The 21585-nt window shown below is 39.9% G+C and overlaps 1 protein-coding gene across 1 annotated transcript in view; it reads left to right on the top strand.

Moving 5' to 3' along the window:
• LIMCH1 (LIM and calponin homology domains 1) overlaps positions 1-21585 on the top strand; it is a gene marked incomplete at its 3' end in the record, with an annotated part of 179280 nt that overhangs the window by 121692 nt on the left and 36003 nt on the right. The window contains exons 9-19 of the mRNA XM_081999459.1: positions 385-657; positions 5861-6151; positions 7407-7661; positions 8954-9298; positions 10013-10336; positions 10904-11125; positions 12096-12344; positions 13301-13336; positions 17890-18016; positions 20825-20979; positions 21170-21572. Of these exons, the coding sequence (XP_081855585.1) occupies positions 385-657; positions 5861-6151; positions 7407-7661; positions 8954-9298; positions 10013-10336; positions 10904-11125; positions 12096-12344; positions 13301-13336; positions 17890-18016; positions 20825-20979; positions 21170-21572 (2680 nt within the window). The remainder of the gene's footprint in view (positions 1-384; positions 658-5860; positions 6152-7406; positions 7662-8953; positions 9299-10012; positions 10337-10903; positions 11126-12095; positions 12345-13300; positions 13337-17889; positions 18017-20824; positions 20980-21169; positions 21573-21585) is intronic.

Below are 21585 nucleotides of genomic sequence, written 5' to 3'. Positions count from 1 at the left end.
AAACGTTCTGGATTATCTGTCTTGGTTCTCAAGACAGTTACTCATTGACAAATGATACTTCTAAGTAATGTTTGAGGTATTAAATCAAAATAGGTAATATTTTTGCTGTGTTTTTTATAACAAATTTATTTGTATGTTGTGTTCTATACACCAGTACAGTTTATGTAGCTGTGACTATGCTTTTCTGCATGCTGGTTTTGTCAACTGATATTTCACTTTTGATTTGGCTGAAGAAGCAACTGCCATTAAAGGGCATAGTTATCATCCCAGATCATTCATCAGAATATCCTTTGGCATCTTGATATCAACAAAATGTGCTTATAATAAGTAAGTGTATGTGTTTCAGGCACAGCATACGTTAAACTACCTTGTATAATTCAATAGCAAAAGCCACCCTGAAACCATAGAAGAAGAACAGAGTGAAACATCAGGACAGTGTGAAAAGGAGAAAGTGGGCTCCATGGCTCCTGAGGCAAGCCCCATTAAAAATCAAGTAGGTTTGAATCAAAATGAAGGAAACTCCATAGACCAGTCTCCCTCATGTAGTGCAAAAGAAACGTCAGCACCCAAGAGGAAAGATGCAGAAGAGATCAGAAAGTTAAGAAGACTCGAACAAGCTGGCATTAAGGTCATGTCAGCAGCCCAGCGCTATGGCAGGTTAGCCCAATGGTGTGGGAAATTGTGCACGCTTCACATTTTTAGGATTGGCTGAAGTGTGCATTTCCTCAATCCTCTGTGATTTCACTTCTAACAAAAATCCGGTCTGCTAAGCACTCACAATTGCTAGTGAAGATCTTGGTCTGAAAAGGCTTGTGATGTGGCAGCTGTGGATTGCAGAGTTGTATGATGCTAACTGCATTTGTGTTGAAAAATTTTATTATCTTACAGCATAATGTAAACAAACTCCAAGAATACAGCACAGACTACTTGTTGCCTTCTACCTAATGCTTTCTTGCATTTAATAAAAAATAGGTATAAATGTGTATTAAAAATGCTGTTTTCAGGCAGAAGTTTCAGAAATTTACTTTACTTGTTGACGTCAGGATGTTTTCATTTACTGAACCATGCCGTTTATGGGGTTAATATTTTTAGCTGTGTTAATAAATGATGCATTTATTTTTAATGGCAGGAACAGTAAAAGTGCAGTTCTTGTTAACACATGTACCAGTTAAAGCATGGAGGCATAGTTCAGCAATCATAATTTGACTGACTTTGGCATGGAGTATCGGTAGTTATTCACTTATTACCTGCGTTATTTATTTTTGGATGTTGTTCAATTTGGTGATTTCCTGTTCTTTAACTCGAGAGCTGAATGATGACTAGGCTCACTGCCCATGCCTTTCCATCATCTGATACTGGATCCTCATGAAAAATCTCTTTCTCATGGGGATGGCCCACAAAGCAGAGTTTTAACCAACATGTCATAAGACTAGGCTCTTACAAATGATCAAAATGGTTTGGCTATAGGGTAAGTGTCCAAATGTCCTCCCGTCTCAAACATTTTATTTTGGATTGTGGGGTGAAGCCCTGACAGTGAGTAGTTTAGCAGATGCTGGTCTACAGTCTGGCCTTTGAAGTGTAGTAGTAAAAAGCACAGCTCTGATGTGATACAGCTTGTTTATAGGTACAGTGAAGCTTGTCTGCAGCTATATACAGATGTGCCATATGCAGTTAAAACAGTCACAGTATGTAAGCTGTCAGATGTCCTCTTCTCAGGTTTGCTTCACTGTTGTCAAGCTGTAATGAACCAGCGTTTGTGTGTGGTTGCAGGATACTACTTTAACAAAGCCACATACTAACGAAGAGAAACTATCAGTCATAAATTAGTCTTTCAGGCTGAGTTAGTGTACTAGTTGATCAGGAATCCGTAAACCAGTAGGATACTAGTATAATCCTGTTCCGAGTCCAAGGCTGTAGCATTAATGTTAGTAATGTAGTAAAACGTAGTAATAGCTTGTGTTTACCAGTGCTGTGTACAACAAATAGCACTGTTTCCATTTGCATTTGGAGGATGCTCACCATATTATCCAAGAGTCCCTTTTCCAACCCTTGTGCTTGATCTCCATGAAAGAAGCACATACAAATCAAATGTGTGGTTTTTTGGCCTCTTTCCTTGGATGATCTGTTGTCCTGACTGGGCTGAAGAAGGGAACAGAAATAACAAGCTGTTTTCCTTTCCACTTCCAAAAAAGTGGAAGAATTGTGGGTGAGGATAAGGGAAGAGTTCAGTAGTGACACTTTAGGATACAGGGGAGCATTTGATCATCTTTCTTAATATCTCCTCCTTATTCCCTGTTCTTTGAACCTCTCAGCTTTCTCTTCTTGGCATCAAATTTAAATTTCTGTGCACTAACAGCACTGAGCAATTCTCAATCCCTCTTGTTTCTGTATTCTGATCTTTTTTTTTTTTCTTTCACCCCTCTTACTCCTTCAACTTTCTATGATACCAGCCTCTCTTTTTTTTCACCTGAGGTTGTCAGTCATATTCTACTTGCTGTGAGATGTTTATAGGCTGTTTCCTCTCAACATTTTGACCTCTGGACTGTGGTCACAGTGTCTCTTTTGAGTTCTACAAGGCATCTAATGGTCCCTAAAGCTGAAACTCAGTTGGGGACCTTTCTGGGTCCACCACAGAAAGGATTTGAACTTATATGCAAATGCTTTTTTTGCTTGGAATCTAAGTACTTATCTCCATTGCTGTAACATGTTCTAGGAAAGGACTTAATTGAACTAGATGCTATAGAAATGCATGCCAAAAAGCATTCCTCCTTCCCAAAGGAGTATATTGTCTCTTCATAGCACGTTGTTTTATTGATATGTGATCCTCCTTGCTTGCTTGTTGTCTGCATCTGTCTCTTATTTACGCTATTGTATCTGAAAGATAAGGATCAGATTCACGGAGACTCCCTAAAAAGGAGAATTAAGTCTGTTCTAATAAACAATGGAGAGGGGAAGAGTAAGAGAGAAATGTGATCAAATGAAGAATTCTTGGCATGTTCATTGCAAAACAGACATGGACTCTTATCGTGATAGTGCATAAGTATGCAAAACCCTTTTGTTGAAATGCAGTAGAAGGACCCACAAACCTGTACGAGACCCTGCTTCAGCGAGTGCAAACACCCACGGTCTGACACTTGGAAGTACCTGCTGTACCACCATGGACCCATGTGTTTTTTCTGCAAGGGCTGGAGCTGGGTATGCAAAAGCGATTTGCAAATCTGCGGAGAATTCTGGTCCATTGCAAGCTTCAAATCTACAGTCTTTGCTATCTCTATGGTGAAGTGACCTTAAAAGGTACTTCTGAGACCTCACAAACTGATTCAGGAGACCCCAAAATGTCACCACAATCTCTGATTCCATTAAAAACAAAATGTAAATGAATGGAAAATGTTCTTAACCTAGAAACTGATTGCTGAAGTCTCATTACATACATACTAAAAGCTGTAAGTTCTTCAGTTATTCATTACAATGACTCATAGTTATTCTTTTGAATATTATAACTCCATATTTTTTGTTGCCAAAAACACCCTTCTCAGAAATGCTACATTTGATGCTCTCAAGCTTCAATAGCATTGGCAGACCTGAGACTGAAAAATCCAGTAGTTTTTACTGAACAATCACTTCATTATACCTATCTCTTTAAAAGCATAAAACAATAACCCCAACGTAACCAGCTGAATAAATACTCATCTTACTGATTTTCATTTAAGAAGTAAATATAAAGAAGATTTAATGGAGTATTATATGCTTTCATACATGCCCTTTATGTCCAGGGCTCTGAAAATAATTTCCAGATTATTAGATTTCACAAAAGGCTAATGGTACCAGTAGTAAAGTCTGATTTAAAAAAAAAATTAAGTTAATCATACATATACTGGTTTATTTGGGAGAACAAGTTCCAGTGTATATGACTTTTAGACAACTGTTCTCCTTTGTGCCTAAAACATTACGCACTCTGTATCTACTTTAGGTAAGTATATTTTCTCTGAAGTTTTCAAATTCTTGTACTGGGGAAACAAAAGGTGTCTTAGGAAACCACAAATGGAAAAGCAGATTCTTTCCCTGGTGGTCATCTTGAACTTAAGGTATTACAGGTTTAAAAAGCCAGTTGGCTCTGGGCAAATTACACTAGTGTATTGACAAACTGTGATTTAGAATTGAGTGATGTAATATGCCTGTTCAGCAATGAAATTTGAACCTGAAGATGACCTTGTAGGCCTGTTGATTTTGAGATGTACAAGAGTACATCTTAGTAAACCTTTTACTGTATTATTTTAGGGAAGAAAGAGTAGAAATTGTTGTTATGAGTGGACAATACTTATAGGACAATACTTACTGATGGAGGGCTGGAAACATGGAGTGCTGCAAAGCATACAACAGCTCAGAGCCCGTCTGTTCCAGCTGTTTCTGAAGCTGTTGTGAACAGAGATGCTCGTGAGGGAGAGGGTCAGCAGCTCCCTTTGAAGCACCGTCTGCCAGTGATGTCCATTCTTAAATGAAATCTTGATCCTTCAGAGAGATCTAAGGAGAAAGTTGCCTTTGGCTAATTTGAGAGCATGCTCTCCACATCTCTAATGGGGGGTCCTGTGTGTTGCAGCATAACAAGGTGAAGGCAGGCAGTTTCATATTGCTCCTCTGTCCTCCGAGGCCTGAGCCAGACTGAGCTGTCAGGGATGGTTTATGGCTTCCCCCTAACTTTCTCCAGCAACTTTGCTGAGCAGTATTTTGAAAGGGCAGCTGGGGCCATAAAATAAGTGGCGTGTATAGTGAACTTACAGGGCTTTAAAAACTTTTAGAAAAGCAGCTAATTATAGCACTACTGTTTTCTTAAATAGAAGAGAAACTCAAAGCAACCCCTGAGCTGTTTAGATTTGCTTTCTTAATGTCTGTTTAAGCCTTTATGATACCCTTTTTTTCCTATTGTGTAGCAAGATGTGCTATATGAAAGAGGAAATGCAAGATACCTGCAGCCTACAAAAGTACTGCATCGAACAGTCTACTACTTGATTTCCAACTTGCTAAAATATCAATGAATTAATACAATTTTGTTTCTAAATGGGAGAGTGACATAGATCTTGCCATCTGTCTTTTCAGTTTGCTTAAGATTATTGGCTGTTACAAGTTAAAATAAGCTTAATCTTTCAGGGTAGTAGCTGTCAAGGGTCTTTATTGTCGTAATCTTCAGTAACAACAAGGCTGTGTTGGTATCAGGCGTTTCTGACCAAGGCAGATGGCAGTGTGTTCCAGCATGCTAGTATCATTGGCATACTGGTGCAATCGTTGTAGCTACTATATGTCAGCATTGGCATAGAGGGCTTATTTTGGGGGAAAGGGAAGGCTAGTTAGGGAAAGAATTGAGCATGGATGTGTGTGGGAAGAAGAGCAGTTAAGAATATTAGGGCAAGCACCCTCAGTGATTACTCAGGTCTTTAAAAAAAATATGGCCATTCAGAAGAAAAAGTGCCAAATATCTAGTATTTCAGGATTCAGCAACGTTGGCCAAGGATCAGGTATTTGCATCAAATCTCTCTCTTTATTTGAAGTGTTCAAGAATTTTAATACTGCCATTTGCAGTGCTACACTCACGGCATCTAGTATGTTAAACTAGTTCTTACTGATTCTTCTAGCTATAGCTAAAATAAGTAAAGATCCAACGCTACTGATTTTCTGTGTGAAGTCCTTGTGGATTTGTTACCTGTATATGGTAAGTTCTATTTATAACAAGGCTTTGCCCAATCTAACAGCAGCCTGGAGCATATTTAATTAACTGTGCTTGTTTTATGACCTGGAGATGAGTGCTGACACTTCCTTCTCCTCCCGTGGTGCATCAAGAGCTTTCTTTAATTTTGCTCTGTGTCAGTAAAAGGCCAACATGTGAAGACAACGGAAGCACCCCAGATATCATCCTTCGCAGGGACAACCCCTTCATGACACATTACCAAGGGAAGGATTCTGGTTCAGAAGATGAAGCAGCCAGCAGAGTTCCTGATTTAGAAAAGGATGACTTTGCCACTCGGAGAGCCAAAATGAATCAACCCAAACACATAGTTCCATTTAACTCCTTTTTAATTGGACCCTATACAAGTAAAGTTAAAGGTAAACTGGAAGACATTAAAAAGCCATTGCAGATGGAAAAGCAGGAACATGCAAGGTGTGCATTCATGGTCTTTTTCTTTCTATTGTAATGCTTAATTTCACATGGCTTATTGCTGTGTAGGACTAAAGCTGTCTTTGCTACAAAAAGCTTACAGGGTAAAGTAAATGCAGATGCTTTATCATAAAGTGAACAAAAAAAGAGATGTAGATTACTTACAGTAGTTTTTTGTTAGAGTATTAGGACCAGGAGCTTAAATTGGCAATGAGTGTAAATAACATGAAGACTAGACACTTGTTATCTGAGCTCATGAGGCAGCTCATGACCATGAGTAGTGGAGAATAAACTTAGAAGATACGTTCTGCATCTCGTCTCTTTTGCTGAGCGTGTGCATTTTTGGATGCATTTTTTAATCTAATGCCATTTTTTTTAATACCCTGCAGAAAACACGGACTTAGTCTTTAGTTAATACACTGAATATATATACCTGCTATACTGCACCGAATTGTGTTGCACGTAGTCCTAATGTTTCTTATACAGCGTTGTTCTTGGAAATGGAGCATGGCTTACAAGGTTTCAGCCTAGAAAATATCTTCTGTCTTCAGTGATACAGACCTTTAAGAAGTTGCTGAACACACATATCTGCTAGGCACACATCTTGTTCAGGAAACAAGTATATTAGTATTATTTGTACAAAGAGAAGTGATCCTAGATAAAAGCATTATATACATGTTACAGTGGACCTGAACTGTACTGATACATTCAGAAAACTTCTCTTAATACCTAGTAGCTCTTTTCAGTAATGCAAAATGTGCCTTTCAGCTGCTGGTAATTTGATTATATAAACATTTTGTAATGACTGGTTTGGCAGGGCATCTGAAGAGCCCATAACCAAATTTTAGTATTCTAATGCTATTGATGGGACTCTAAGATCAAAGAAATTCTGTAGTATGTTTGTGAGCAAAACTTGAATTCACTTTGCTAATAGTATGAAAATGAGGTATTTGTAACTATTTATGAGAAAACTTATTGCAGAAATGCTGAATACAGTACTAACTTAAACATTTTTCTTGCTTGAGCTAGGAGTAGAAGTCATGTGATGAAGTGGTCTCCATAGTGCATGAGTGGGGTAGCATAGATGAGACATTTCAACTTCAAATGGTTCCATGCTTACTTCCTAAAATTAATGTAAAATTAATCTGCTTATAAATTCAATTTTATCTTCCTGTGCTCTGAGCATCTTCTATTGACACTGATTTATCATTGCTCCCTTGAATCTTTTCTTGCTGAACTTGAATGTGCATTGAATTAGAAGAAGACGGGTGCACATGGCGTCAGCAAGGCAAATAGCAACAAGCGAAGAGAAACCATTTCTACAAACTGAGAAGACCGAGTCAGAGGAGGAACAGCAGGTGAAAGTGCCTGATACTGAAACGGATGATTTGGCTAAACAGAAATCTCAAAGTACCCTTCCCCAGCTACAAGAAGATGTGATTTTTGTGAATGCATCTATAACAAAAGCAGATCTGGAGACCTGGAAAAGATTGAAACTGTCAGGGGAGCCCAGGTACGGTTTCTGCCTGTGGACAGGATTGGCACCCTAGGAAGCATGTTTAGGATGTCACGATCCACTGTGTGTGCTTGTGGTTTTAAACTTGGATGCCTTGATGACAACCAGTCCTCACCTGTTTAAATTTTCAGGAAGATTCCAAAATCTGTACAGGGATGCTATCTATCTATCATGAAATGAAGGTGTGCCCACCATTGAAACTACAATAGTAGTTCTAACGGTCACTCCCCCAATGGACACCCTTAATGTCATATTAGAAAAGTCCATCTTGTCTCGTGGCTCAACCTGCTTTGAAGCTGCTCTGAGTTGAAAGTGCAAAGGTCCATGTGGCACCACTAACTCAGTAGCACTGTGCTGCTGCTAACCAAGCTATCTTCAGGACCTGGGGCATTAAACCTTCAGGGTATTAACTGAGGATTGGCATCTCTTTGCATTAATGTGACTATACTGCATTTTAGATCTGAGCTAATATATCTGCATGGCATTGTATTTCAGTGCTGAGTAAATACACCAGCACTGTTAGTCACTGCAGCAGGAGTTTCAGGAGCCTCATTGTATGGTGTAGACATGCTCTTATTGTAAAATAAGCCTCCACAAAGTGAGCAGGTATAAAGCAGTTATTCTAAGCTATTTCCCTATGGAGGTGGGCTATAGCATATGCAGGTGATTTGTGACTGCAGTAGAAAAGGATAACAACTCCTAGCCTTCCTGTTCAGGCACATGCCATTTTCCAATTAAAGGTGGCCATCTGTTCAGGCATTCTTCTAACAATGTGGTTACTATGTGTAATTTTAGCTCTAATACAAAGCATCAAAACTCAATCATTCTGTCGTCTCAAAGATATTAGTATTCTCTCCATTATTTTTTGAGGTGATTTATTAAAATCAAGGTTCAGTCCCCTTGGTTTAGGATAAGTGAATTGCCCTTCCTGATGCTCTCGTGCCACTGGAACAGTGGGTGTGCTTGTGCAGTCCCATGGCCCAGGTCTATGTGAGCAGATGAGGGAACTATGGCTTTGTTAGGGTAAAGAACTGAGTCTGGGATGGGCCGTATGCTATGTACATTCCCCTAAGGAAGGGCTTCCATGGATGTCCTCCCAGAGTTTCCCCGACAGGTCTGTGGTGTCTTCAAATTCTGTCTGTCATTTGGGCCTCAGTATACCACAGCTGTTTGTACCTATGTCCTTGAATTTTAAAATAAACGCCCTCCAAAACCTTAGGAGCATTTAATTTGCTTTATTCTGGGGTCTCATTTTTGGGGGGGATTCTTTTATTCCTCATTCATACTAGTGAAGAAGATTTCAAATGTCCCAGTGACATACTGCCACCAGCTGAAATCACGGTGAAAGCAGCAGCCCATGATGATTTTGCTGTCCGCAAAGCCAGAGCAAACAAAAAGGCTGGTAGCCCCAAGCAGAAGTTTGTGCATTTTGGGCCAGTAACTGAGATTGATCAACAGAAATGGGACAAGCTCGTTATTGGCAGAGCTTCATCCAAGCGTGGAACAGAAGAGGAGAGCAAGGAAGATTGTGTGGAGAGTCACTCCAGTGTTGAAAGCTCTTCTGGTTGCACTGTTGGCAGTCTCGGGTTTGCTGAATGCAGCGATGAAGTATCTAAGCCACAGAATGAATCCAGGTATTTGGTGTGGCTTAGGAAGCACTGCTGAGCTGGAAATGAGACCTGTTCTTGCCAAGATGCTGATGTGCATGGGGGTGTACTGCAGCATAGATCTAAGAGCTGTTTACGCGCACGGCCTTGTTCAGAAGTCATCTGACACCTTCACAGTATTGTGACATGTTTAGGGTTACGCAAAACAATGCTGTGCAAAGGTCTTCTGAGAGCTTGCCTCAGAATTTCTGATGAGCGGTGAAATAACTTGTATCTCAAAGCCTGAGCTGTTGTTCAAGCTTTTTCAGCTTCTTGAATTCCAGTGGCTTTGCTCTGCCTGCTTTCAGCATAGTAGGAATTTGCCCTTCAGCTTGCTGGCCTTACTGATGTTCAAAAAAATGCTTTCTTCAAACCTAATGGATTTACTTTCTTTTTGAAGATGTGATGCTGAAAACAAGGTGTATTGGTGCTCTGTGTTCCTGGCATTTATCTGGAGGAGAATTACAGCTCTGGGAAGTTAACATATTAGCAGAGCTTACATTTATTTGGCTTTTCTTTAATTGCTTAGCCTGTGGCTGTAGCAAGAATTTTTAATGAATGCTTTTAGCAAGCAATTCATTCAGTTAAGTTTGTGTGTTTATAAAACATTTGCAAACTGAGTTGGAGGACGATTCTTCTTACCTTTCATTTGACCTGAGAATGCTTTGTCTGTCTTGCCCTTCCTCTTAGTTGCATCACTAGTGAGGTAGCCAAATCAGGTACAGGTGAGTCTTGCAGGAGAATGCTGTCACCAGTCCCAGCTCTTGGCATTGTCTCTGAGAAACAAACCCTGTGCGATTTGAACAAATGGCAAGAAGGCACCGAGGAAGACTGCATCGGGCATTTACCAGACATTGAGAGAGATGATATGTTGCTTAGAAGGATGGGAACTTTTCAGAGGCGTACCACCAGCCCCATTCCCATACATTGTCCTCCCCTCTCAGTAGCTCCTCATCTGCTGCAGCAGCAGCAAGGGGAGGCAGTAGCTCGTGAGAAGGATTTGAAGAGTCCACGGGAAGCAGAAAGGTCAGAGAACAGAACAGATCCTTCTGAGTCTCATGCCTGGTTTGTGTGTGGTGTTAGCTTGGATCAGTCAGCAATGTTGTTCCATTCTTCACACAGCCTTTAAAGATGTGTTTTACTCATTCATCATGGCATGTGTTCTGTTTTATGAAATTACTTACAGGAATGTATCCTATGAACATAAAACAGACTGTTTTCTTTAAGAATATTTAAGTACTTCAGTTGTTAATTGCTGTTCAGCATGAAAATGGTCTTTCATCTTTTGGGGGGATTTCTTTTGCAATCTATGGTGCTTTGTCCAAACTTTAATGCCAGCTTCCAAGTGAATAATTCCTTGCATACATTTTTATGCAATCCCCAACTTTTAACATATCACCTATGTAAGCGTGGCATTCAACATAGTTTTCTCTTGCTCTCACTCCCTGGGCTGTAGCTAAAGATGCTTAGTTGTCCATCACTCTGCAACTGTGTTTTAAGTAACCGTACCCCACGTTGCCTCAGCAGCCACTTGCCTTCAGGCTGCACAAGTGAGCATTATCATGGAACAGTGTCACTTGTCTCTCTGAGCAGTACTGTCACACAAGAAGAGAGCCAAAAACAGCTTGAAAACCCCCAGCAGCAGAGCAGTGGAACAGAAAACAAAGTGAAATTTCCAGACCCACAAAGAGATGACATGTTGGCCAGAAGAACTGGAGCTTTCCTAAAACAGCCTGGGCCCAGTGTTAAGCAGTTCCTTCCCATGCCATTTTCAAAGCAGGGCACAGCTAGAGAACTTGAGAAGAAAGCTACAAGGTAAGAAAGTTGTGCTTCTCTCTTTCCCTTGCAGCTGGCCCTGTAGGCTGTTTGTCGAGATCTCTTGATCTGGAAGAGTTTCTGTTGGCCCAGCAGCAGTTTCTTCCATACTTGTCCTTGATTCTGTGCTGACTTTCTGCTCAAAATAAGGCAATGCAGCATTTCTGGCCCTTTTGGTAGAGCCCTGTAAAGACTCAGAGCAGAACTCTACCAGATACAGAATTTTAACAGTGTGTGGAAATGGATATGCATATCAAGATTCTGTTACATTTGCAGAGGTTTCTGGTTAAATATGAGTTAATCATTACAAATGTTTCCAGCTAGAAATAGAGGTGCCTGGATATGGTAGGTTAGATGCTTGTCTGCGGCTTAGCTGGTGCCGGTGACATCCAAACAGGAAATCTGGAGATCCGGAGATCGCTCCTGATAGTGCTTGGTGTCTTTCTAAGCACCTCTGTTCAGCTACATAAGGCTATGTGGGGAAGTTGGTGGTTGAAGCCTTTGAACAGAGTTATCTGGCTGGCTGAGCCACATGCAAGTGAGAGTGGAAAGGTTCTTACTCATCAGCGTCTTCAAAGTACATGAGGAGAAGGATATGCATGCGCCTGTACGTACACAGATGAAAAACTAGTGTAGAGCTCAGCCAGCAGAAGAAAAACTGTCACCTACCATAGAATTGGTGTTGAGAAGACCTTATGTTGAATAGCTTAGTTAAAATATGTACTTAATACTTTAATTTTTGGCGATGTCCAAGACAGTTTGTTTTTCTGACTTTGAGGAATGGTAGTACAAGCATTTGATTCTCTATTAAAATTATGTTTTGTGCACCTGCCTCTCTTAGCTTGTCGCCTATCAGCTATTTGCATTTGAGGGGTGGTGTTAACTACAGTTATGCTTTTCATTACGTATATGTGATTTTTCAAGTGTTGCTTAATACGTCTCTTTGCACTGCTGCCTTTGGCTCATTCAGGCCTGAAAAATGTCCACAAGTCTGCATTAATAGCTCTGGAAAACCTGTAGTACAACTGCCACAAGAACAGCAGCAAGGGCAGGAAAAATGCAATCTCCCTCCTGCAGGAGAAGATGAGACTATTTGTACTGCCCCAGTGGGTGAAGGTAGCCTTAATGAAGTCCACCTTGGTCAAACATCTAAGCTTCAAGATGTTCCCGAAGAAAACAAAACGGAGACATTGTCATCCAAGGATGAGCATCTGCAAATGTGAGCTCTGTATGGTGTGAATCACGCAGCTTGTACGCCCCTGTGTGCACACTTCAGAATTCAGATTGTGTGTTGCCTGGTGTGTTTTCAGTCCAGACTAAAACACTGTATGTCAGTAATGCAATTCTTAGAAACAAATAGAATAGTTGTGTAAAGTATTTTCTTTTGAAATATTTGAAATAGTGAAATGAAAGCTAATTGAAAGGATATATTTTATCACAGTGTGTATGTTGAATTGCAGAAAAGGTTTATGAATAGCAGAGGTTCAACTGGACTCTGTTCTCTTAGAGATGTGTATCTTGCTTCTCCATCATTAGAAAATGTTACAGTGTTGACTTTTGTACTTGATGTTCTTTTGTGATAAATCCCGGATACAAATAGGTGGTTTGCATGGCTATAAACACGACTGTCACTTTAGTGAATGACACTGACTTGTGTATTGCCAGTACATTTTTTCAGCTACACCCCCCCCTCAAAAACCAACAACAAACACAAAAAAAAGAAAAAAGGAAATCCTGTGGCTCACTTTCTGCCTATAATATTTGTCTCTTCCATGCCTCAGTAACGGTCATTCTGAGCACTGCTGTGGAATGTAATTTAAGTTTTGTCTCCATTCATTGCATGTATGATACTTAATGTAAATGTTAATATATTGTCTGTTTTCAATACCTATTTTCTACACCTGTTTTAGCTATATTTCATCAGCTTTTTATAATGGGGGCATTAGTATGGGGTCAGGGAGGGATGGGTGGTGTTCTTATGTAGCTTGACCTCCAGATGATTAGGTAAGTCTTGTTTGCTGAATACGTAATCCCTGAACAGTATGATTCTTTTTTGGTTAGCTTTACTAGTACAGTTTGGATGTTCAAGTCACAGTTACCCAAATTGTATGGGTCCTGTTGCAATTACTACTTAATGTATTTATCAACACTCTAATTTTATATTTGGTCTTGTAGATTCGGCCCCAGAACTGCTGTGTCTGATGACGCAGAGTAAGTTGTCTTGTGTTCACAAGATTCTATTTTAAACAACTTACACTGCATGCTTTCCCATCTTTCTACTAATTTAAAATGTAGTTGATGCCTCATTATTATTTTGCAGTGTTCCAGCAGATAAATTTTTCAGAAAATCACTGAAAAACGGAATGCAATATGGCTTACATTGCAGCTAAAAATAATTTTTATATAAAAGCCTACAAAAACTGAGTGCACCACTAATGTCCAGCTGTTGCTTAAAGTATTATTTCCTCTTTTTCTTTTCTTCTGTTTTCTTTTGTTTTTCTTCTGAACTTCCATTGCCTCTAATCAGCTACAGGTAAAGGGAATTGGGTTGAATCTCGGCTGGGTGTTGAGGCGGGGGGGGGGAAAAAAAGTATGACCTATACAGGAAGAAAAAAGAAAGCCCAAAGTAAAATAAAATCCATTGTGATCTTCAGGTTAATTACCAGGAACATACATCTTCAGCTGTTCCTTTACTGTCTTTTAAAAATTTTCTCTTGCATCCCTTCTAGGTTGGGTTTAATTTTATAATGTATTAAACTTGGGATTTTTTTTTAAGCTCTTCACCTCAATGCTTTACTTTTCACAGAAGGAGTAGGACTGTGACATTTATTGCACTCAGACATATTTTAATTTGTGTATGCATGTAAACTGTAGTTCAGAATAGTATGCAACGTCATTTAGAAAGCTCTGTGGAAGTATTAGCTATTCTTACAAAGTGTAGACATTTAGAAGCAAAGAAATAGTTGAGAACTACCCACATCATAATGTCCTTAATATCCTTCTTCTGTTCACAGAAATGCACATGACCTTCTCTGTCTCCCGGATTAAATCACAAAATAGAAACAACATGGAGGGGTTTTTTTATAGCAAGTATATACAGAGACTCATACACAATTTTTCACCCTTTTCTCTAGTGATAAAGGCTAGAATCATGGACTGAATATTCTTTACAAGATCTGTAATACCTTTGTTGGGCAAAGCCTGTGTCCTCTGACCACAGAGTAAACGTGATCATTTTCGAGCAGCAGAAATGTGTTCAATCAAATGAAGAGATGAGATAAAAAGAGCATAACAGAGAAGTGTTAGACTTGTCAATGGAGACTTCCCTGACATTTCAGAAAGCTTACCTATCCGATTGATTTGTTCATTTGTTTTTGCACATTTTTGCATGTCTGTATGAAATACCAGCGTGAGAGAAGGTACTTTGTAATGCCTCTTTGAAAGCATCTCCATGCATTTGGTTGTGAGAGTAGCAAAGATGAATAAATCATATTCTTTATTCCACATTGATTCTGATTTTGTTTTAAAAGGCAAAACAATAAATGTTCAAGCCTCGTTGTCATCTTTTCCAGATATGCCACAGTTTACAGAGCAACTATTTTCCTAAACGTTTAAGTTATTATAAACATGCAATAGTGTTTTTCCTTCTGAAGATGAAGTACGTATGAAGAATCTAATAAAATTTGGCTCTCAAGTAGGAAAAATAAATGGAACCAACATTTAAAATTCTTCCAAAATGTTTGTTAAGTCTCCTTTGAAAACTCTGTAACTTGAATTCAGTCTTAGATTAGGTGCTGCAAAACCAGAAACTCCCTTGTTAGACTGACAAAGTTCCCATTGCTGGTTAGTGAATGCTGGACATTGCCGTCAGCCCTGGTCTGCCTTAAGGTCCGGAAAAGACAATACTTAGTCTGTGCTGCTGCTGATCAAGCCCTAGTCCCATCTCACAAAGAGATGGGGCTGAATTCTGGGGGTAGTGTGACAGTCCAGTGTGAATTTAGGCTTATGCTTCACTGACCCTCCTTCTTCACTGATCTTGGTGTCTGCGGAACTGCTTCTCTCTCATATTCTCACTCCTCTCTCTCGCTGCAGTTCCCATTGCACAGTTGGGTTTCTTTCTCCTTCTTAACTCTGTTCTCCCAGAGGTGCTACCACCTTCGCTGATGGGCTCGGCCTTGGCCAGTGGTGGGTCCATCTTGGAGCTGGCTGGCATTGGCTCTATCAGACATAGGGGAAGCTTCCAGTAGCTTCTCGCAGAAGCCATCCCTGCAGCCCTCCTGCTACCAAAACCTGGCCATGCAAGCCTAATACAGCCTCACAAGCAAATTATAGTACGCTAAGATTTTTCAGTATTTGTTTACTAGAGTCTGATTCTTTAGCCAGCCTGTCACTTTTTATGTTTTGTTGGGGTTTCTTAAACCTGTGTGCCTGCTGGCCCAGCACATAGTTGGAGGAAAGTACATTTTTCATGACTATATGAGCTCCGTTCATGCAGGTACTAGTGATGGGCTGGAGTAGTCATTTGTAGTTTATCTAAGAAAGAAATAGGAGGAAATTATGTGTGACAGTGTCTTTTGGCAGAAGCTCAGAGTTTTGGCCTCCGATTCTTTTCTAAGAATGAAGTCGTCAGGCAAAGAAGTCTACGTAGACCTTTCAGTTGGCCTTTTCCATGTGTTCAGGAAAGTAGGAGGCTCATTAATGGCTGTTACACGTTGGTCAGAGCAGAGCACAGTGCTTTGAGAGGCGACTCCTCATTGCTCTCCCAGAAAGATACGTTTGCACAATAACACATTGCTGCAGAGTTAGTGTTTGAACCTATCTGGTTGCTTATCCATGGCAATGAAGGCCCAGCAGCAGGAGATGACAACAAGAGTAGAAGGTACATCTGGGGTTGTACTGTATAGTTTTATTCCTGGTCTAGGCTGAAGCCTTTTCGAGTCTCTTTTTTATTGTACTGTTAATAGCCATAAAACTTTTGGTTTTGCTGTCTCTGTGCACCCTGAGAGACCCTGAGTGAACAGAGGGGATAAATACTAGCCTTTCATTAGGACATCAGGGGACTCTTGGTAGAAAGTATTTTTATTTTCCCATCTCAAATGGCAGAGGGTGGATACTTGTGCACTCTGCTAGAACCAGTTACTGCTGTTTTGGGTCACCTGTTTTCTTCTACTGCTGTGAATGAAAAATTCTCTGAGGAAGGGGTACAAGAAAGGAACTACACACCCAGTTTGATGCAGTGAGGCACAAGGTGGCAAATGCTTAATGCTAAAGACTTTTCATAGTGTAAGTTTCAAAAGCTCTTAAACTGGAATAAACCCTTTAAGGGTGGCTTTGTTATAAGTTAGGCATCTCCCAACCAGTCTGCAAAATGTGGTTGATATTTAAATGTTCCTTAGTAGGTGATACGCCTTTAGTTTTAAAAACAACAAAACTTGCTATCTCTTTAGGTCCTGTTATTTAGGAGTGCTCCAATTCAATCCTGAGCAATGCAACCCATTAAACTACCCACAGAGAAATCTAAACTACTGTATGCCTCAGCCCTATGTTTAAGGAGTGAAGCACAGTAATATGCTAACCCTGCTGTTCATGCTTAAAGGCAATAGGATATGTACTCTGTCCTTCATTTCTGAATAATCGCCTACTAACAGGATGGGATCTATGCATGTCCTTTCCCATTCACTGTCCAGACCTCTCAGTTTTCCCTTGAGGGTGGTTCATTCCCACCTTTGCTTGCCTGAATACAAATGTTGGCTAAATATATATATATGCACAGCTTTCCATGTCTATTCACTTTGATTACTGTGTACACAGTCACCTACAATTTTCTCTTCATTGGGTGCTTCTCTTGCTACTTGGCTCGTTGGCTCACCTAAAGCTACAGATGATCATTTGAAGACCACTGTAAAATCACTTCATGTGGAACTGCATGGCTTTTTTTTTTTTTTTTTTTTTTGCTTATTATGGCACAATGGAGGTCGTGTTTTACTAGTAATAGGTAGTAGGGGAGGTGTAGTAAGTATGTTATCTTTGTGTGAAGATCTTTATGTAATATGAATAGATGTATAATATCAAACCATGAACTTTTTTTCCTTTAACTCTCCAAAGGTCAGGGACAGAAATAGAATGCGTAGAAAGAAACTGTTTTGTCCTGAATGCCAGCTTTTCTTTATTCGGTTAGCTGTATTAATAGGTTGGTGCCGATAGCATCAAGTTTCTTCGAGGCGGGGGGGATGAGGAGGAAGTACCATGCTGTTTCCACTGCCTGCACTTCTCTGGGCAGGCTCTCCCTGGTTTTGTAGCAATAGCATTAAGCCAGCCATGCTGCCCCTAATATACTTCTCAAGCCTCTCTTCTTTCACACTGAAACGGAAACTTCTGTCTGCATTGTTAATTGGAGGGGTCTTGAAAACTCCCTGGAAAACAAAGCTTCAGAAAGTAAAATGTTCTGAACTCTGCTCTGAATAGAATTATTTTAATAACAGCTACTGATGGAGGTGTAATGTTAGTAATGCTTCTTAGTTGGAGGCAAAATTGCAGTCAACTAACAAAAACAAGAGAAAGTTGAGGATTATAATGCCTAAAGTACTATGTGGGAGCTATAGGGATACTAACTGGTCCTTCTAGGGGACTGCTGCTTTTGGGAGCTTCGTAACAGTGCAGGTGACTGATTCTGCTGTAGCACCCTCATGTGGCTTTAGCTCTAACAAGCTGAAGGAATACAAGTCTCTAAGTAACACTGCACTTCTTATTTCCCCTTTGTTTAGGAGTATGAGCATGTTTGACATGAGATGTGAAGAAGAAGCTGTGACTCAGCCTCACAGCAAAGCTCGCCATGAGAAACTGCAGAACGTACACAACCAGCTGAAAGAGGATGAGACCCGATGGCAAGACGTGAGTGTGCAACATCCTCTCCGCTGCTAGCATTGAGGCCAGCTAGCTAGGCAAAGAAGTGCAACCTGCCAAATCTACAGTTGTTCTCTAGCACTAAAATAATCAGGAGCATTTTTCCTTTTCTTTTTTCACAATGGATTGTTGCTAAAAGCTTAGAAGTTCATAATTTGATGTAAATTATAAAATACAAGGTCTTTTGGGTCTGGGCACCATGTATTGTGCTTTTTAAAAAGCTGTAATTAAACTGCGATTAGGTAAAAATGGAAGCAGAACAGCTTCTAACTGCTGATTTCTCTGACTTTTATAATTAGTAAATGCCCAAAGTGACAAAATACAAGACTAAGCAGGACAATGAATAAATAGGCTTTAATAAATTTGCATAGATACAGAAATCTCTAACATTTTTAATCTTGTCCAAGCAAACAAATTGCCCTTTAAGTTAGCTGCACCCTGCTTGGGTTACAAGTTCCTTCCAAACTCTCTTTCCTCAATGTTTTTTTTTAAGCTGTCCAGGCATTTTGCATTATCTTCAGCAAATTAGTAAGGACAGAAGAGCATGATTTGCGGGTAAGTTAGTAGCAGGAGTTTTAGTATCAATCCTGTTCATTCATAAAAATGGATGTCAAATGAGGAATTTTGGGCATATTTTTTAAATTTAAAAAAAACAAAAAACACAAAACACATTTCTTCAAGCAGCTAGTACAGTAATTTCCCATTATAAGGACAGCTACTGTGAAACATCTCAGAGAGGTTTTTGTTAGAAAATTCAAGGAAAAGTCAAAAACATAACAGTATATACAGCTAAGAAATAACTTTTCGTAGTAGAACAACAAAGGATTTGAGCTGAGAGGTCTGAATGTGTGGGAAGCCATAATTTCCCAGCAGAGATAAGAATGAGTCCAAAGGCATTCAAGAGGTTTAAGAACTCTTTGCTGTTGAATGCAAAATCCTCTGAGCTAAAGCGAGTAAGTTTTCCAGGTCCTCAGAACGTTCTACATGGAACTAAAAGTTCTGAAGAGCCGCTAAAAATGCCCTTACTGGAATGTCCTTGGTATTCAAAGGGCTTTATGGAGATGACATTGCATTCATGGTCAGATATTTTTTATATGCCCATGCTGTAAATTTGCCAACAATTAACAGTTTCATGGCTTTTTTTTTTATTATTGTTATTCTAAAGCATCAGAGCTGGAAAAGATAAACATGTCTGTTTTTTAATTACAAAAAGAGGAGGAGGGTTTCTGTTATGAAATTTGCTAATGAAAAACTAATTTCCAAACAATAGGCAATAGTGGGAGTAGCTGAATAAAGAAATGCTTTGGTACTTCAGTGAGAACAATTAGTAACTGAGGAAAATGAAAGGCCTATGTTTCAAGAAGGGGATTATAGACTGATATATGTAGGTCATGTGAAGAAATACTTTAATGAGCATTCCCTTGAGTCTAACGTCAATAATTTGTGGTTTTAAGCTAAATTAAAAGTGACACAGTTTGTTCCTGGTTTTAATAAAGTAAGTTATGCTTGCAGTACCTTCTGCTGTTTACCAATAAAAATGCAATTAAAATATTTGGAAAACCATGTAATTAATGAAATAGTGTATGTGTACAGAATCTCTGTTTTTTATTAAAACCAGAATTTGTTAGAGTGCATGAAATATAATCTGTATACTAATCTCCTGATGTTGTAAAGTTAATGACAAATGTTCCCCTACGGTTTCCTAGGACATTATTTTTCTTTGCAGAAGTTCTGCAGAGGTTATTTTTTTACATGTAAAATTTTGTTCCTTTACTAGTTGGCTGCAAAGAAATATTATAGCTTAGGAAACTTCTTTACTTGTAATACTTTTACTCTGAAAAAGATCTTGTCTCTGTACCCACCAGGACTTGTGAATTCATAACCCAAGCAAGGAGGCAAGACATAGGTGTGGGTAGCAGGTATCTCTTGTGACTCTCTGGTTTAGTGTCAGGTAGGTTTTGCAAGAAAGGTAAAGAATCAGAATCAGCGGATCTTCTGGACTATTTTGGGCAGGCAGATTCCAAAAAGAGTAAGGTCATTACTTCAACAAGGACATATCTGTATAGCTGGATACAAACCATGGGCTTTTTGCTCTGTCATGTCTCGTACTGACCAAGTGTCAGCCACTTTAGTCCCTAACCTGTGTTGCTCAGATCTGGATCCAAAATATCGGATGGTGCCCATGAGAAAGAATTTAAGTTTGGATGCTGCACTGGATTTTTCTGTCGAAATAAAAAACAAACGCATGGGTCAACCATGCTTGCATGTAGTTGGCTGACAGCATGGGCAAAGTACGGGACTATCAGCTCTCCAGGGGAGACCAGCAGTGCGGTTGTAGTTCATGGTGAAACAACGTCCCTTCCTCCAATGAACTCCTGCATCCTGCAAATTACTAAAATTCTTCTCCAAACATAAATTTTCTACTTCATCTTCTTGGGGAATTACGTTTTGTCCCTAATGTTGGCCCAAGCAAAAATGAGTGCCCTGACTAGTCATTTTAGGCCAAATTTCCTGGTGTTATTAGCTAGTGTACTTCTGCAACATTGCAAAGCCAGAAAGAAAATACACCAGTGGAGCTATGAAACCCTTACTGGATCCTGCTGTTAGGAGAAAAATGAGTCAGGCAACATCTTCATTTTATGATATAGTCTCCTTTTCTCTTTAAAATAAACATTGCTGCCTGCAGTTGCCGAGAGCCTTGTTCACAGGCAAGAGCAAGTGCTGCAAAGCTTGGTTTCTGTGGCCAGTTTTTAGCTATTTGCAACTCTGCATTCAGGTACCTTTCTTCTTTCACAGGACCTGGCTCGGTGGAAGAGTCGTCGAAGGAGCGCTTCACAGGATTTAATAAAAAAAGAAGCTGAGAGAAAGAAAATGGAAAGGTTATTGTCTGGAGACGGAACAAATGAGCGCAGAAAAAGCATCAAAACCTACCGAGAAATTGTGGAGGAGAAGTATGTTGTTTTACAGAAGTGCAGAGGCATGTCTGAAAATGCTGTGTGCTCCATAGGTGATAGGCAGCTGTGGGCAGCCATGCCTGCAGGTCTGGGATGAGGGAGAGGGAAGGATGTTGATGGAGCAGAGAAAGTAGGAGTGATTTCTAGCATTAATGCAGTGGTCTTTCTTGTGTTGTCTCCCATGCAGAGAGAGAAGAGAGCGGGAACTTCATGAGGCATACAAGAATGCAAAGTCACAGGAGGAGGCTGAGAGCATCCTCCAGCAGTACATCGAAAGATTCACTATCAGTGAAGCTGTCCTTGAGCGTTTGCAGATGCCAAAAATTCTGGAAAGAAGCCATTCAGTGGAGCCAAATTCCCCACTGAAAGACCCAAATCCTCTGAGATACTTAAGGCAACAGTCGCTGCCTGCTCCAAAATTCACTGCCACCATTGAAGCAACCATTGTTCCCACCGCTGAACTAGAGCCTAGCAGTTCAACAGGCCGTACATCTCCCAGCAAAAGTGTTGTCTCCAAGGCTGTGCCTATGCTGACACCCAAGCCTTACTCCCAGCCCAAAAATACACAGGAAGTTTTAAAGAACTTTAAGGTAGGATTCGTTG

The sequence above is a fragment of the Phaethon aethereus genome (assembly GCF_964289735.1).
Source record: "Phaethon aethereus genome assembly, chromosome: 4".
Classification (NCBI taxonomy): Eukaryota; Metazoa; Chordata; class Aves; order Phaethontiformes; family Phaethontidae; genus Phaethon; species Phaethon aethereus.
The sequence above is the reverse complement of the archived record's forward strand: the minus strand, read 5'-3'. Positions and strand labels throughout refer to the sequence as shown.